Here is a 17,360-nt window from a genome sequence, read left to right as displayed (position 1 = left end):
AATTGGAACAGTTCACGTGTCGCAAAATTTCGGTGAAATTTCACGGGCTTATCACTGAATCTGGACAGTGCCATTTTCACCTTATCCGGTTTCATCATTACTAAGAACGGATGTAAACTACTCATAAATTTTGGAGAATATACACGTCAAGTAGCGGCGATATCGGTTCTCGCAACCCGAATGCCTTGTCGAAGGCCACGATCGCAGCGCTGTGGGAAATCCGCGATTGTTTGAAAATCACGCAAGACAGTTTCTCGTAAAAAGTTATCACACCTTGTAGTGACAAATAACTATTCAAATACTTCGTAGTTCGCACAGCACTGAAGGAACCAAGATTTTCAGAGATACAGCCGACTGCTAAATTTGTCCATTGATTGGCGGATCAACATGGTCAAGTAACAATTGACTTTTCCGGCACAGCTGAAAAAATAGACGCAGAACCCTAAATTGCTCTGACTGAATCGATTCTGCATTTTTACTGCGACTTTAGCTGCTTTATTTATCAATCCTTTCAACACTACCCGCAGTTTCCCTCTAAACCTACACGGCCCACATTTGCTCTCTGCGCCCCCTACCACCCACTTTTATATGCAGCAGCGCCCCCCCCCCTCGCCCAATCGCCAATTTCAAGGCCAGCGCCACCTTCACGTATGCGAACGCCCCCAGGAGGCCGCTGGTGCCCACCTTGGGAGCCACTGGCTTAAATCAAAACGATGAAAAAGAAGTGACTTTTTATTGAGATACTTGATAGCTTAAACCGGTAGCCTACTTTTTGCACATCTGAACAAAATATTGTTAAGTATCTCCACTTTCTTTTTGTACTACAATTCCACCTCCACCAACATATGAACAACACAAGTGTAAACCACCACAGCACAACTGTGGTGTACCCGTGAGACTGCAATTTTATCACCTTACAGTAAAAAATAATGGAACAGCTATGAAAAATTGTCCATGTGTAACGCTTGACCGATTTCAGACCGTTGACTAAGTTCCGACTCAATTTCACCTCTAACCCCACACCGCATAACGTTTAATACCACTTGCGAATATAGACCATATAACTAACTACTCAGAAAAACAAGTTCGAAATCTCAATTGTAATCCAACATCTGTTTACACTTTTTTGAATATTGCATTGATAAAATCTTAATGCTGCGGAGATGAAACGTGTAGAAAATTGTCAATTTTCAAAACGACGTAACCTCGGAGTTCAATGTTCCGCGTATAAAGTTTATTGTGTTCGAAATTAGCTCATCAATGCATATAACAAAATTCAGAAGATTTGAAACTGTGCTGGTTCCCACTTCTCTTGATCAGGTTTTTAATGGCCCTAATGGTATTAGCCAGTCGTAATCACTCGAATTGACCAGTAAGACCGTCTTCGAAGATATTCCTTGACTGCCGTATCCAGGCCGACAACGACGGTGCCAATAATGGTAAAGCATATTCGCATTTCGCGAATGGATGCAGTAACAGTGTATGGGCGGAAGGGGCGGGCTGAAGGATTCGATTCAACGTGGAATAAACTCTGGCTCGGATTATTGTCAAACTGTTCGTCTGAGATCTTGGAAATCTAACCGACGCGCCTCGACTATTCATTCATCATATTATATCTATAGTGGTGATGCTGCTACGGATAAAAATAAGAGCTACCTGTTATTTTCTACGATGTTCTGCAGGCAGGGTCTCAAACAGAAGGTGTGCTGACAAGGTAACACTCTTGGTTCCTTGAAACGATCCAAACACACCGGACACTCGAGTAGTTCTTCAATCCGCTCCATTACAGATTATCGAATATTAATCGCGATCTTAATCCACCTGCACAAACGATTTGGGTGCCTTTATGTCGTACAATGAAACTAATAAAGGTACACTGTAAAAAATAAAAACCTCGATTTACCGCGAAATGTTTGGAAGAACGGTAGCCAGACATTTCGTGGTAATCTATTCATTACCGTTAGTCAATGTAAATTTAACTTACACTCGTCCGGTAATCTCACTTTACACGCCAGACTGTAATGTTACAGTCACCTCCGGTATATCTAATCTACATGTTCTCCTGTACATTTGCTTGCTATCGAGACTGTCATTTTACCGCCTACCTACCTATATGCTGTCCCTGTAAATCAGGATTACATACCAGCTTTTAAATTCACGTACATCCATACCTATCGCAAAGCAACCCGATGCAAGAATATCGCAACATTTTCTTCACATCCCCAAAACGACATTGGAACAAACTGTATATTCATTCATGATATCACGATGAAGTGGTTATCGATGGAAAAATATTGCTGCTGGAGGTCTAATTCTTCTTTAGGAGACATGCAGTAACACGAGTGGTCTCAAGAAAACGTGAATTAATTCCACCACCGGCCAAACTTCCAATTGTTTGTTTTTCTCATTCATTCTGTGTAAGTAGTATCTTGCAGTTCCACTAAAAAGAATTCATGCGTAAGTCGCTAATAAAGCAAAGTTCCTAACCTGGACAGTGGACATGACATTATAAAGACTAAGACAAATAGGCTAACAAAAATATAACATGTTTTGAAGTACCGGTACTGGCACATTGTGTGATGACGGCTCCGCCTTTTACATGACATAGCAGAGATTCATGACTTTATCTCTGTATTGAAGCAAAAGGTTCCTAATTTAAGGTGGCATGTGTGGCAAACAAATCCAGCAGTGGATGAAAACATATCTATATGCTATGGCCCGAAAATGACATTACCAAGCCAACAGTTTCAACTCCTCCGCAGCGGAGTATGTGGTCACTATATAAGTCGAAAAATATCCCAAAATAAAACAGAAAATGCGGCGAATGAAAGGCGCTTCTTCGTTTTACGATCATGACAAGCCAGTGTTCCCCATGGCACCAACAAATGTTTCCCATGAACACGAACAAAAATTTATAAACGTCTAAATAAATTGTTGGTTTTTTTGCCTTTGGATATATTGATATTAGGGTTAGGGGAGGTGGGATATTAGGGTTGGGGGAGGTGGGATATTAGGGTTGGGGGAGGAAGGATATTAGGGTTGGGGGGGTGAGTTATTAGGGTTAGGGGAGGTGGGATATTAGGGTTGGGGTAGGTGAAAAATTAGGGTTAGGGGAGGTGGAATATTAGGGTTAGGGAGGTGGAATATTAGGGTTGGGGGAGGTGGGATATTAGGGTTAGGGGAGATGGAATATTAGGGTTAGGGGAGATCGGATATTAGGGTTAGGGGAGGTGGGATATTAGGGTTGAGGGAGAGGGTGATGTTAGGGTTGGGGGAGGTGGGATATTAGGGTTAGGGGAGGTGGGATATTAGGGTTGGGGGAGGTGGAATATTAGGGTTAGGGGAGGTGGGATATTAGGGTTAGGGGAGGTGGGATATTAGGGTTGAGGGAGAGGGTGATGTTAGGGTTGGATATCATGTCCCTAACCCTCTTCTCCAACCCTAATATCACCCCTCTCCCCAACCCTAACATCCCCCTCTCTCCAACCCTATATCCCGCGTCCCCTAACCCTAATATCCCACCTCCCCTAACCCTAATCCTAACCTAACCCTAATCATAACCCTAACCTAATCCTAACCCTAAGTAATCCTAACCCTAACATCCCCTCTCCCCCAACCCTAATATCCCCCTCACGTAACCCTAATATACCCCCTTCGCCAATCCTAATCCGTCTCTCCCAAGGAAAAAACAATTTAATTTGACGTTTATAAATTTTTGTTCGTGTTCATGGGAAACATTTGTTGGTGTCATGGGGGAACACTGGCTTGTCATGATCGTAAAACGAAGAAGCGCCGAATGAAATATATCAATCATGAAATCTAAGTCATCGAGGGCTGGTGTGCAGAGTCAGACATTTACGGTAACAAATACTATGTAGTACTGTATTACCTTTTAAGAAGCGTATTCCATTCAGCATTCCTAGGAATCTTCATCGATCGTGTCCACTTTCTTCAAGCACAACAAGCTTCGCTCCACCCTTTGCTCAAATCTCACTAATGGCCATTGGCCACTGGCCAGACGACACTCGAACGATTTCGTAATAAATGGTATTCATCCGCTGACACATGACACCGATAATATTTACTGGCCACGCTATAATGTTTGATCTGGGTCGTTTTTTCCCATACAGAAACATTTATCATTGCATATAGTCCCTTTTTCATCTAATTTCGTATAAATTGATATATATTCCATGTGTTGTTCACTACTTACTATACTTACCTAACCAGACGCTGCTTGTGATGTCACAGTTGTGCGTTGGTTGTTTACTACGAATCTCAGATAAAGCAGTCACCTAATGTAACCTATTACAGGTCGCCTTGTCCGCCATTAACAAATGGTCAGCTGAGCATGCGGTGCTGATATTTCTAGTTTCCGCGAGCAATATTATACATCCTGAACTAATTTTCTAACTTATCAGCCTTATCCGTGACAACGAATGTAACCAGCGAGACTGGCCGTACAGCCATTGCCTTATAATATAATATGGCTACGGTGTACCACATTAGCTACGATTGTCAGTTATTTCTTGTACCCTACTAAGCTTAAATTGATACTAGAGCCAACAATTTCGGTATGATAGACCCCAGTCTCGCAAACGAGGTTCAATCAGGTCAAATCACCTCTAGAATGATGTATCAGTAACATTCAGTTCTACGTATACATTGGCTGCAGCGATTTTGAAGCTAATCAATTTTGCCAATAGCCCGGTAAACTGCAGTAACGAGTAACTGTCAGTAATTTTGCGAAGAAATTCTGGTAACTTACTTTACAGCTATGTTAAGGTAATATTATATATCAAAATGTAAAATGACAAGCTACGCACAGTAATTGGCTGCGACCGGAAATTCGTGGTAAAATTCACAGAGATTTCCGAGTAAATCTACCAGATTTTTTACAGTGTAATGAAACTAATGGAATTTACTAGTATATTGATCACTTGCCGGGCCTTGAGTGATCACCAGGCCGTGTTGTATTCGGCAATTCGGGAACCAAATGCCAAACCTGCCAAGAATAAAAAAATGAAATGCCAAAAGTAAGCTAATTTTGGTATTTTTGGCATATTCAAAACATGACACTGCCTGTGCAAAAAGCCTCCACATCTAAACGCTCCATACATACATATATACATGCAGTCATTTCCTAGTTTTTCATTGCCGGGTAGATGATTTATCATATTATATTGATTATTAAAGTCCCTCATGATTTCTAATCATTGGTTGGGTAGTGACGGCTGCTAGCCAAGCGTATCAGAAACATTTTTGAATTGTTATTGTAAGTAATGTGACATGTGTGAATGCTGGTAATGTTGCACGCATAGTGAATCGACTATTGATAATAGATATTGCAGAAGCACTCGGTTTTGTATCGGATAAATTTGGTCTCCAACAACGTTTTCAATTCGGATTTGAATCTTGCTGTTTGATGGCAGCGTGTGGAACTGTGGATACTGCATTTTTTGTGACTGCTGTTTCATAAGAAAGATCAAACTGAAGCAATTTACATGGCTAATTCGAGTTTTTTAATCTGAATTCATGGCAATGCTAAAATTGCCAAAAATAAAATCTGCAAAATGCCAAAAAATAAGCTATTTTTGGTATTTTTGTGCATGTGCCAAAAATAACAAGGCATGGTGATCACGGATTGCAATAGTCCAGAACAAGTTTACTTATTAAAATTTGAATTTAATAAATCAAAAATTCTCACTTCAAATGCAAAATTCTATCAAAATTCGGGACCGTATGTACCAACCGTACCAACGTTGGACACGTTCACGCCTGAAGGCCTAATCACCCTAACAAATCTCAAGTAAAACATTTCAAGATATCTCGCATTGCACTATCAAAATTTCAACGTCGTTCAGACGAACCTATGATTATTCAGCCACGAGAAGCTCAATCCCCACCCTGAAAAGCTACCACCATCTAGCGCAGGGTCTGTTCAAATAAGACTCATTTTCATGATTTCATGAGAGTCCATCGGTATTTTAAATATTACCGAGTCAAGCGCTCTTGCTAGCGTTAATCCCATGTCTCTTTTTAATTGCTAAACATTTCTAGAACTTTCCAAACATTTCCAGAACAAGCCAGCAGGTGAATTAAAGTTGGTGTAGCCTATACGTATTGGCTACTTATTGGAATGTTCATCATGAATAGCCTACTTCTACTTATAATATACAACAGTTTGCTGGACAAGATTTCAAACCCTTCGTGATAACTTTTTTGTTGAAATAGTTTTCGTAAATTTCGGCAAGAATCAGTTACTGTTTCCAGTGGTCCTTGAAAAAAATTCCCATCATTTACATAAACTTTGCACCTGTGGACTGGCATAAATAATATGTTTTCGGAAATGTTTTCAATCGAACTGAAAAGCCAAACAGCGTCTGTGGGGATAAACTCAACTTGTGAGCCAACAACAGATTTGGCTGCATTGTCAAATGTGAGAAGATGGAAGCAGTAGGAATAGGAATAGGACGTTATATATTTTGCCTGTGCATATAAACACCATATGAGAGCATGATGTGTTTAACGCCATTTTAATATTTGATCAATGAGGAGTTTACAAAACCTTACCTAATTCCCTGAAGTGAAAACCCGATAAGACCTTTGTGAGTCGTCTATGTGTCGTGTGAATAAAGATACGAGAAATAAATCATACGATGTTTTGGTGCATATAATCTCTCGTGGCTATAATATATATACGCATGTAATACACACGTAAAAACATTCATTATTCACTGCAATTTGTATGATTGGGCAGTCTGCTGCATCGCTGTACGTGATTCAATAAATTTACAAGTCGTGGAGACAGAAACAAAATATTCGTCAGTGTGATCCTCGAATACGTGTGCACTAGATAGGCTTAGTGCACGTCAGCCAACAAAGCCCTACGGCGTGGGTCGCCGGTCCGTCGAGAGAAATATATACGCAACGAATGGTAAACGTAACCTTCTGGAGTCAGATTACACACAAATATAACATCTACAAACATTCGCTCTGCGTTATAATGTGCATATTAGCCACTGGACAAGCAAGTCACGGTTATAGCCTTGTTGATCTCGTAGCACAGTGGTTCTTAACCATTTTTCCTGCAGCGCCCCCTTTCGAAAAATGCCTAGGTCTGGGCCCCCCCCCCCCATATTTAAAGAACGGTAGTAAAAACAAAGGGGTAAGAGTCAGAGATGAGTATTGGATTAGACAGGACCCGAATTATGGGTTATTTTCGTTAAATGCGGAATTGGACAGGATTGGGATTTCGAAAAAAAATGTTGGATCTGGATCGGACCGGATTGTGATTTTGAAAAAAAAGGTTAGACTTGGACTTTGAGCATGCCTAATTCCGGACTCGGGCACGATGATTGCCTGATTTCGCAACCAGAAGTGCGCGGCGGCTGGAGAGAAGAATTGTTACCAGTGTTGCCAATTGACGCATTTGGAACACTGAGCTACATAGATTTAGAAGCCAAAGTGCGGAATTTTAGCACATTTTCATGCTGGTTGGCGCCGGAATGATGAGTTTGGCACGTTGGCACTTTCGCACAGCACGTTATGTCTTATCAACTGCTGTTTACACGAGCACCTAAGGAAGTATTTGATGTTAGAATTAGAGAAATATGGAATTATTATATATTAGTTATTTGTCTTGTATAGGTACATTAGGGTTGAATAGAAATGACTTCTTTTATCAAATTTACTGGCTAAAGATGCTACTGGTTGAATTACAACCGGTGTAGGTGAATTCATTGAAATGGAAAATTGGGTGTAGTCTATTTTCATATCCACAAAGGTATCAACATCACGAATCAGATCAGGGCTCACCATGAACATGTTGGAATTTGTGGCGTTAGGGATTAGGTTCAGGTTGAGGTGTCATAAAATTAGGGTTGGGGCCGGGGGTAAGAGTTCGGTTAAGATCGCATAGAATTCGGGTTGAGTTTAGGATTAGGTTGGGTATGGTAAAATTTAGGTTAGGGCATTTTCAAATTAGGGTTGGGGGTTGGTTGGGCTTGTTGGGGTATTGAAAGATTAAGATGGAGTAGGGTTGACCCGGGTTAGGATGAGTTTTGAAGTTAGGGTTAGTAATTAGAATTATGGTTGGGGTGTCGTAGGATTAGGGTTAGGAGTAACGGTAGCCCTAATTCATTTATAAACGTCATAAATTTAGACATGTTCACGGGGAGCTCTGATTGGTGATGGTCATGTTGTTATGGATAAGAAAGTAGACTGCATGGACCCGGAAAATTTTGGGTTAGAAAAATAGTGTTGAATAGTATATTCATATTGGAATGAACCCCGATATTTTCAATGGACGTATTTTGTGATACGACTGTTAATATACAATGTTCTTTCCAATTCTCTACTAGTTGCTTACGATTACCCCTGACGAGTGTCTGCCGAAAATATTCGGGTTCTTTTCAATTGCATATTAAAAGTTCTGTACCTCCAATAAGCTCTTTAAAATAGTGTTGTAGCTCTATAATTATTGATGAAAGAATTTCCCACAGTGTACCATGTTTTTCACGCTTCCATTGGTTGGAATTGTACTATTTTCTTGAAAAACTTCATAGAGATGAGCAGGCAGTATAATTTGAAAAAACATGTGTATACTTTGCAGCATATTGAAAATTCTCCAGTAGTAATAACTTCGCTTCTACAGGCTGGAATTGAATCGAATTTGATGTGCGCGTTTGTTCATTGAACCTACCTAACAATTTTATCAACTAGCCAGTCAAATTTATAAAAAAAACTATTATGATCAAACCTGATGTACATGCTCATTGCTCGTGATGTGATGATTAAGGTATTGATAGCCATGTTGCTATAGTTTAGTCATATACACTCGTGTTGCTAAAATGTGAAATGAAAATTGCTGTGTCATGTAAGCCCACTGTAGTTTCGAGTGTAGGCAAACATTGGAATTATACATCTTGTCACAGACCAGAGTTATATTTCAGAGAGCCTTATTATTCTCAGACTTGGACTGTAAAATTTGAAAATACTTTTGGATCAGGATGGAGTAGGACTGAATTGAAAATTTTCAGGATCGGACTTGGACCGAAAAATATCACAGTCCGCTCATCACTGGTAAGAGTTCGAAGTCCGGTCGGTCTTTTCGGTTGGGAATTCACTATTGGAAATAGCTTGAATCGCGCCAGAGGACTACTACTCGACTAATTAACACTATGATGAATGTATGTGCTATATTCGGGATCAAATCAAGGCTGTTGTAACAACCATCTGGCACAGGGATACGGACTCAGCAAACCATCTGGTCGCTTAACTTATAGATGATTGTATTCCAAACAATGCAACCCATGTCTAATAACGTTCATGCAAGGTTGCGGGTCACAACACCAAACAATATCCTATATTATGATACGATAAAGAAATATTCCGAAAATTTAATTTTGTAGTTCTCAAATACAAATATATCTAGTTAATCATGTTGACCAAAAACCTTGGAAGCATCTTGAATGTACAAATGGCTCTCACTTTCACGCTTAAAAGTGGTACATCGCCTTTTTCGTCGATTTCTACACGCTGTTTGATTCGGGATAAAATATCTAGTGCGAAACATTTTGTGGAAAATAACCCAAGGTAGCGTGATGGAAGTATCTCAAAGGGGAATTGACGATCTAAAAGTACGCGCAATCAAATTTATATGAATTACAATAAATCACTAAATACATGGAAATATGTCGCAATCATTGTCAGCATATATTTCGCGACTAGCGCGACGAAAAATTTCGGGATTTGACAGATGTCGTGGAATTTCAATTTGCAAGGAGAACTCAGGGATATAGACTATATAACTGCTATAATTCTACTTCCACTTCTACTATATAATCATATGTCCCTACTGCACCCTCTACTGCGACGCCCTTTTTCTTCAGCGCTCCCCATATCGCCCCCTGAGCGTTTCCGCCCCCTTCAGAATCGATATCGCCCCTTGGAGGGCGCTGGAGACAAAGTTAAGAAACCATGTCGTAGCACAGGACGAATTGGACGAGCGCGCGTCGAGAAATACCATATCATCCCTGCTCTGAATTGGATGAGCAAATACCTGTTCTTTCGTGATACTTTTATGATCGGGGCGCTAAATTGAACAGTGTTATCGTGTATGCCTTCTAACTGGAATTCATTCCTGCACGTGAACCTCACGTACTCCCGTAAGAATTTTCGAACGAAAATAGAGGAATGCAGAAAAATAGCCCAAAACGCCGTTACACTGAGCAAACAATTGTGATATGTGATTTCCAGTTTGTAATCATCTGTTTCGAGCATTCATTCTTGTCTGCTTGATACTCTAGTATTCCTGAATTATTGCGCAACGTAACTTGTACATGTGTATAGTTCACTTCGTTATTTGCATGAAGCAATGTGCATTGCGCGGTATTTGATTAATATTAATGCAACCCCATATTCTCAGTGGCACTAATTCGGATTTTATTCGATTCGTTTCTACGGAAAAATAGTATACTCCGATAAACCTGATCGACACCGGAAGGACTTGTAACAATAAGTGCACCGATATCGAATATCAAACCATTAGCTATTTGGTACAAATTTCTACTTATAAAATCGTGGCATCGCCTAATGCTCTGTTAAAGTTGAATCATTGGACAATTAAAGATTATACTCGGCTGTATGGCTAGATATTACCGAGTGCAGTGCCGAAGTTAGTAAGTCGCATCGTGATTTTAATGGTGTACAGAGCAATGGCATGAAGCGAAGTGCGTTGTAATTCAACTATGATGTTATCGACAAACGACAAGGAGTCATTATGACGTCCCAGAACAGCGCGGAACCACATATTGAGGTGACCACGCGGTATCAAAATTCGTTCGCTAATTCGTTTCTTTCTTTGCTCCACTGCTTCGCTAGCGTGGTCACTCCCGATGCGTTACATTCGCAAGCTCGCTAGTGAATGCTTTTGTGACAGTATTAGGCTAGATGTGGTACTGATGGATCAAAAATTGCAAAATGATCTCTGGCCCTCCAATCTTCAGCCGAGAATAGCAGATCTTTTGCTGGCTCAACACTTTGATCCAAGCTCTACCTATCGCGGACATTTACATGAATATCCGCCTTTTCAAAAAATATTGATAAACGTTCAAAATTTGTTGCTCGAACGTATCATCGGTCTCCGCCCGGTGGGTCCAAAGGCACACGACCATGGGACCTATGAGACATACGCTCAAAAACTCGAATTTATCATGTTGCTTTATTGTGTATTATAATCTAAGCTACAGCAAGCTAATCAAGAATGTTTCGTCGCCACCTTCAAGAATATAAAAGATTATATCAACTGAAATGTTGGCGTAAAATCACGTTTCGATTTACCCCCAAACTTACAAAATTAATGGCACATACATATTACCCGTAAATCGACATTTAGACTTTCAAATTCGCGTACTGTAATCATGGGATTATCAGGGAGAATTCTTCAATTATTTTCGGGTCCCACTGTCTCATCGGTACCACATCTCCCGTACGTATCAGCCGAGAAAAAAATTATTGTGAAATATGGATCATTTGTTCGGAGACTTCCGCGATGTAGTAGGTAATATATTGCGGCATATCGAACTGTATGACATTCGTAGTAACTAAGGCGATTTTTTTTACATGTCAAAAAAGTCAAAATTTTGAAAAATTGTAGCGCTAGGTCAATATTGTTTACGAAGTCAAAAATTGTTTGCAACATGCATTTTGTTTGCCACGTATATGTTTTCACTGTCGGTGAGCTTATCATTTGACATTTGACAGCTTGTAGCCTACCTTAGAGGCTTACCGATGTAGACGGCCCATTGTCTGCTCATTGTGAATCATAAACGGTCGAATGAACAAATACGTTGACATGGTGTTTTGCTCAACGTAGCGCAATATCCTAACTGAAGCAAGACTGCATGGGCATTGGTTGTTATGTCAAGAAGCACATGATGAAAAATTGTGATGTAGACAACATTGTCAGAATCATGCAACATGGTGTGTCACCAGCAGTGTTCGTACAATTTCAGTGTTGCCAGGCAACAACTGCTGCTGTTGAACGTTCTTTCTCCATTCTTGGCAAGCTACTTAGTAAGGACAGACACTTTATACCCGAGAATGTAGGAAAGTATATTTTGATGTGCAAGAGCAAATTTTAATTATTTCTACCATATTGCGTGATGTAACTACTAGAATTCTTAATAGGACCATACTTCGTTAAAATAATTTTTTTCATGTAAAAATTTGTCAGTTTTTAAGTCAAAAATGTTTTTTTTCAGGTCAAACTACTTCGTAAGGACAGACAGTTCCAACCAGAAATGAAGATAAGTAGTGAAATTCTCACATTATGAGCGAATACACCTCATTTACATCCATGAGAGCAAAATTTGTCAAAAGTAAGTTTGTTATTGAAAAAAATAAAGTGGTAATTTTTTTAGGTCAAAATCTTTAGTTTTTCAGGTTAAAAAAAAAACCGAAGTTCATGATGTTAAATTAGGTGCAAATATTGGCTATTGCAACCACAAGAATTCAAATTTTTAAATTACAACGCAAGGTATGTAAATAATGACACGGGCCTTGCAATGATGGTCGAAGAGATTACAAAATCTGATGAAAAAACTATCACTGATATCCAACCCATGCTTGATATGAAGGGATCATGGTTCCTAATTGATATTCTATTACGTCGCTTTTCCGATTTGATCATCCTGGACTCAAGCACCTGTTGTGCCCACAAAGCTATCCGCAACTGACCAACACCTACCCAATCGCAGATAAATAAATCACTACGATATCGCATTTGACTGCTGAAATATGTGTTGACTGTTGACTCGCTAAACCCAATGATCCAATCCCTGCGTCCACGAACTCAGTTTGCGTGATTGAGGTTAAATTCCACTTCGGTGAGGAAACTGGGGTAGCGAAGCGATTCTCGGCCAGCTTCACACAATCCCTAAAGTAATTTCGGTTTTGGGACACTACAGTGAAGTGGAATAATGAATTTTTATGCAATTATTATGCAAGCTGTGCTTATGTCTTGTACCTACTGACGTTGTTATGTCAGGACATTTAATCCGATGATGCAATCAATTCATGCGACATTTTGTAGCCTACAATGATATGAAGGCTGGATATTTTTAGACCGACACTCCAAAGATTTAGGCAATGTTCTAAATCGTCAATCCGAAATGATTCCATACTGTGGTGCGGTATACTTCCACCGGAAGTTGATAATTTACAATAAATTGCAATTATGACTATTTTTATGTTACAATAATACGACCACCGTTAATTTACATCAAATGCATTTCAATCGGTGTTTAATGCGCACCCTTTTGAACGGCATACGACGTGTGACCTTGCAGGAAGACTTGGCTTCTTCAGCTTTAACTTCTATTTATTACATAATCGAAATTATTTTCGTTGCTGTTGGCCGTAGGTTGTCATCAGACGGAGCCAGGGGGAAAAAGGCGCGGTTTCATCTCCCAACTAAGACTTCTAGATTGTGACTCCAAACATGTCACTACGTCTCGTCTGAGTGGGCTGAAAATTTCAATGTAGACTACTTACGTACAATTATTTAATATGAATATATGTTCTGAGCGAATAACATAACAAATATAACTAAACTTTCACAAAATCCATAATTTTCCAATTACCTCAGTGGGGCACCTCAAAATGCCCGTGTGGCCCACTGTTTGAGAGCCCCTGTGTTAGAGCATATATTGTACGTTTTACAAACTTTGAAAAAGATCCGCGACACAACTGAGAATCTCTTGCAGGACACAGTTTGGGCATCACTGATCTACATTATCGAATCACAACATGAACAAACTTTATAACTTTGTTTAGCGGGTGGATGACGCTTCAGTACATAGTTCCACAAGCTAACTCAACAAACCGGGTATGCGAAAGACTGATAAAGATACGTATTAATATTTAAACACGATACTCAAGGATGACAACGATTACTTCACCAGAACTATATACGGAGAGTGGGAAGTATCCGCCCCGGCTATTGTGGGTAGGGTTGGAAATGTAACCAAGTCGCAAGTATATTCCTTGTTTTATACCAGTGTTTCTTAACCTTCAAGCCAGCGCCCACCAAGAAGCGATTTGGATTTTGAAGAGAGCGGAGACGCTCAGGGGCGATATGCGTCGCAACATGTAATTATATGGTAGAACAACATGTCTATATATCCCCGAGTTCTCATTGCAAATTAACATTCGACAAAATCAGTCGAATCTCGAAATTTTCCGTAGCGTTTGGCGCGACATATATGAACACAGTGTTTGCAACATGCTTCCATGATGGCACTGGTTTCTTATAATTCATGCAAAATTAATTGTGCATACTTCTAGATCGCCAATTTCCCGTTCTGGTATTCGTCCACGAAATGTAGGTAGTTCATCCCGCAGCGCACAGCGTGTCGAGATCGAAGAAAGAGGCACCGTACCACTTTTGAGAGTGACAGTCCTTTTTACATTAAGGGGACTAGCAAGTCAAAAACCTAACTTGCGTATGGCTACCCCCATCATCATGGAATTTTCACAGTCGCTAGACGTCGCTATGCTATATACAAAAAATCGAAAAATTTGGTTCTACTCTGCATATTGTGGCATATTGTGGATTTGAAGGAGAAAAAAATGCACCGACACGGGAAATGCAAAATCTCGAAATTGTGAAGCCCTTTTTTTCGATCTAACGCCTTCAGTAGGAAGTAGTAGGACAATGCTAGGCTATGCTAAAATTAGAAAGATTATGTGATACCCATCTCGGAGAAGCTTCATTTCGAAAGTTAAATATTTAAATTTTTTGTTATAAATTTGTGGTAAGTTTGCTGTGAAGTTCTGTTACTCTTAGCATGTTAGACCTATGTCAAAAAATGTTTTAGGATAGCACAGGTCTGATTGTCATATTTCCAAAAAACTTTAGTGAATCATTTAGGTCAAATATTTCATACAAATTTTGGTTTACCGTGATGCGACATAACAAATTTTTTTATTATTGAGAAAAACACTAACAAACATTTACAAAGTAAAAAACCAATGAACAGGTGTTACCGATGTAATCATTAGAATAAGTGTCAGAATGCTTGAATGTCAACTGACAGCAATCTAACAAATTTGTACCCGGATATATTTCTAACGGTCAAACCATGTATTTTATAAAGTTATCGGACGAAACATGCGATATTTTTGTTATAACTTGAGAAGAAAGACTTCCCCACCTTATCAAAGGAAAATAAAATTGAAATTTTGCAGTTTTTAGTTATTGTTTGGGTGAAATAAGGCCATGAGGTGACAGCAGAGATAAAATATTAATATTTCCAGCCAGAAAAAATTGAAAATTTGAATTTTTACGCAACTATTTGACAAAGATGCTGTGAAGCTTTATGGTAAAAATGATTAACTAAATATATTTGTATTTTAGAGCTGCATGTTAAATTTTCAGAATATTTCTTCATAGTATCATAAGGATGATACTGTTTAGTGTTGTAACTCGCAACATCACATGAACGTTAATTAATATGGTGTTGCTTTGTTTGGAATACATTCATGTGAAAGGTAATAACTGGGTACAGTACTATACTCAATGTAAGCAAAGATCTCTATCACTATCTGAGTTGATTTACTAGTCACAGAATGCAATAAAACAAAACTCAATACAATTAACGTACCCGTATTGCCAGTCGCAGAGGGGAATCGGGGTGTGTACAACCGGCTCGATCCAGATGGTATAAGCATGCACGCGATGATTGTTATAACAACCCTGATTTGATCCCGAATTTAATCAGTCGAGAGATCCTCGGGCGTGATTTAAGCTATTTCCAATAGTGAAGTCCCAATACGAACAGACCGACCGGACTTCGAACTCTGACCCCTTGTGTTTACTATCGTCCTTGAAATAGGGGGTGCCAGAATTTGGCATATTCGAAAAGGGTGCTGCTCGAAAAAATGTTAAGAACCACTGTTTTATACTTTTAGCTCGAGTCAAGTCCTAGTCTAAGTCAGGGGAAAACGGGTCGGGGGAATTTTCATTCTCCAAATCAGTATGAAATTAAATATTGGATTAGTATAACAGTTATTATAAATTCTTAGATGCTTATAGCGAATTACCCTATAACAGGCGAATCTTGGTTCGTATGTGACTCAACTCACCATTCGGGCGATACGTTTTAACAATACTTATGCAAATTGTGTGGTTTTGGAGATGAAAATGCTCAAAATTGATCATTCATGAACGTCGATAGAAAACACCAATAGAAATTGATGGTTTTTATGAAATTCTATTACTCACGCTAAAGGTAGGTGATGCACCGCCTCATTTGTCTCTTCTGACCATACGTCACTGCAATTAACAGCCCACTCTATCGCCATACCGGTAATTGGTTTTATATCATTGCTCGGGTAAATTGAAGCGGTTAGAGCAGTGGTTCCCAACGTGGGCGATATCGCCCCCCAGAGGGTGATTTGGCGGTCTAGGGGGGCGAAAATGACGAAGGGGGTGATAGGGGGCGAAAATGGACAAAGGGGGCGACAGCGGGCAAAAATAGCGAAGGGGGAGATAGGGGAGCGATGACGCGTCAAAACGGCTGACCTCTTTTTTTAGTCAATCCACGGAAATTTAGTTACAAAAGTGTCAAATTCGACAAAAAGTTGACTTTTTTTTTAGTCAACCCGCCGGTCATTACAGTTCATATGCCCATTTTTCGGTACACAAAATTTGGGGAGTGATAATCGGTGTTGAGCTTGAAAAGGGGGCGATGGGTCGAAAAAGGTTGGGAACCACTGGGTTAGAGGTTAGTAAGTCGCGTCTGCTTTTAAATATTGATTCAATTTTATTTTACAAAATTTTAAAAGGATTTGCAGCACACCCGAGAATCCATTCCAACGCACAGTTTGGTAATCAAATATCTACTACCTCGAAGACTCGAATCACAACATGAACAAACTTTTTTATTTGCTAAGCGAGTGTATGACGCTTCAATGTATAGTTTCATCAGCTAACGCAACAAACAGGGAATGCGGAAGACTGACGAAGTTACTTGTTAATAATTAAACACAATACTAATAATGACAGTGTAGTTGACAGGGTTGTAACCAAGTCACAAGGTTCCGAGTCACGAGTATATTCCTTGTTTTATACTTTTAGATCGAGTCAAGTCGAGTCATTTACAATTCCCTACCGAGTGGTCGAGTGGTATAATCCATCGCTGCAACAACAATGGGTTGCGGGTTCGAGTCCGACGTCAGTCGACTCCAGAATTCCTACCCAAGTGTTGGAGGTTTATCTAGGCTCCTGCTGGCCATCTCATCCGTGTAAGCGGTGCCTTGTAACAGCCTAGAAGTGGGACGTGCTAAAAGTCGGC

General features: G+C 39.7%; 1 protein-coding gene across 2 annotated transcripts in view; it reads right to left on the bottom strand.

Moving 5' to 3' along the window:
- LOC145444491 (uncharacterized) overlaps positions 1 to 11,613 on the bottom strand; it is a 39,946-nt gene extending 28,333 nt beyond the window's left edge. Inside the window, exons 1-2 of one of the 2 annotated variants that reach the window (XM_080322482.1) lie at positions 3,890 to 11,613; positions 1,657 to 2,440 (exon numbers count right to left, since the gene is read on the bottom strand). In XM_080322482.1, coding sequence (XP_080178608.1) covers positions 1,657 to 1,784 — 128 coding nt within the window. In that variant the 5' untranslated portion in view covers positions 1,785 to 2,440; positions 3,890 to 11,613. Of the gene's footprint in view, positions 1 to 1,656; positions 3,030 to 3,889 lie in introns of those variants that run through there. The other variant, XM_080322483.1, reaches the window with a different exon arrangement.
- Between the last annotated feature and the right edge of the window lie 5,747 nt (positions 11,614 to 17,360).

This window comes from Botryllus schlosseri, chromosome 8 (assembly GCF_051294905.1).
Source record: "Botryllus schlosseri isolate E-star chromosome 8, Bs_hap1, whole genome shotgun sequence".
NCBI lineage: Eukaryota > Metazoa > Chordata > Ascidiacea > Stolidobranchia > Styelidae > Botryllus > Botryllus schlosseri.
Note: the sequence above shows the minus strand (reverse complement) of the source record. Positions and strands in the feature narration are given on the sequence as shown.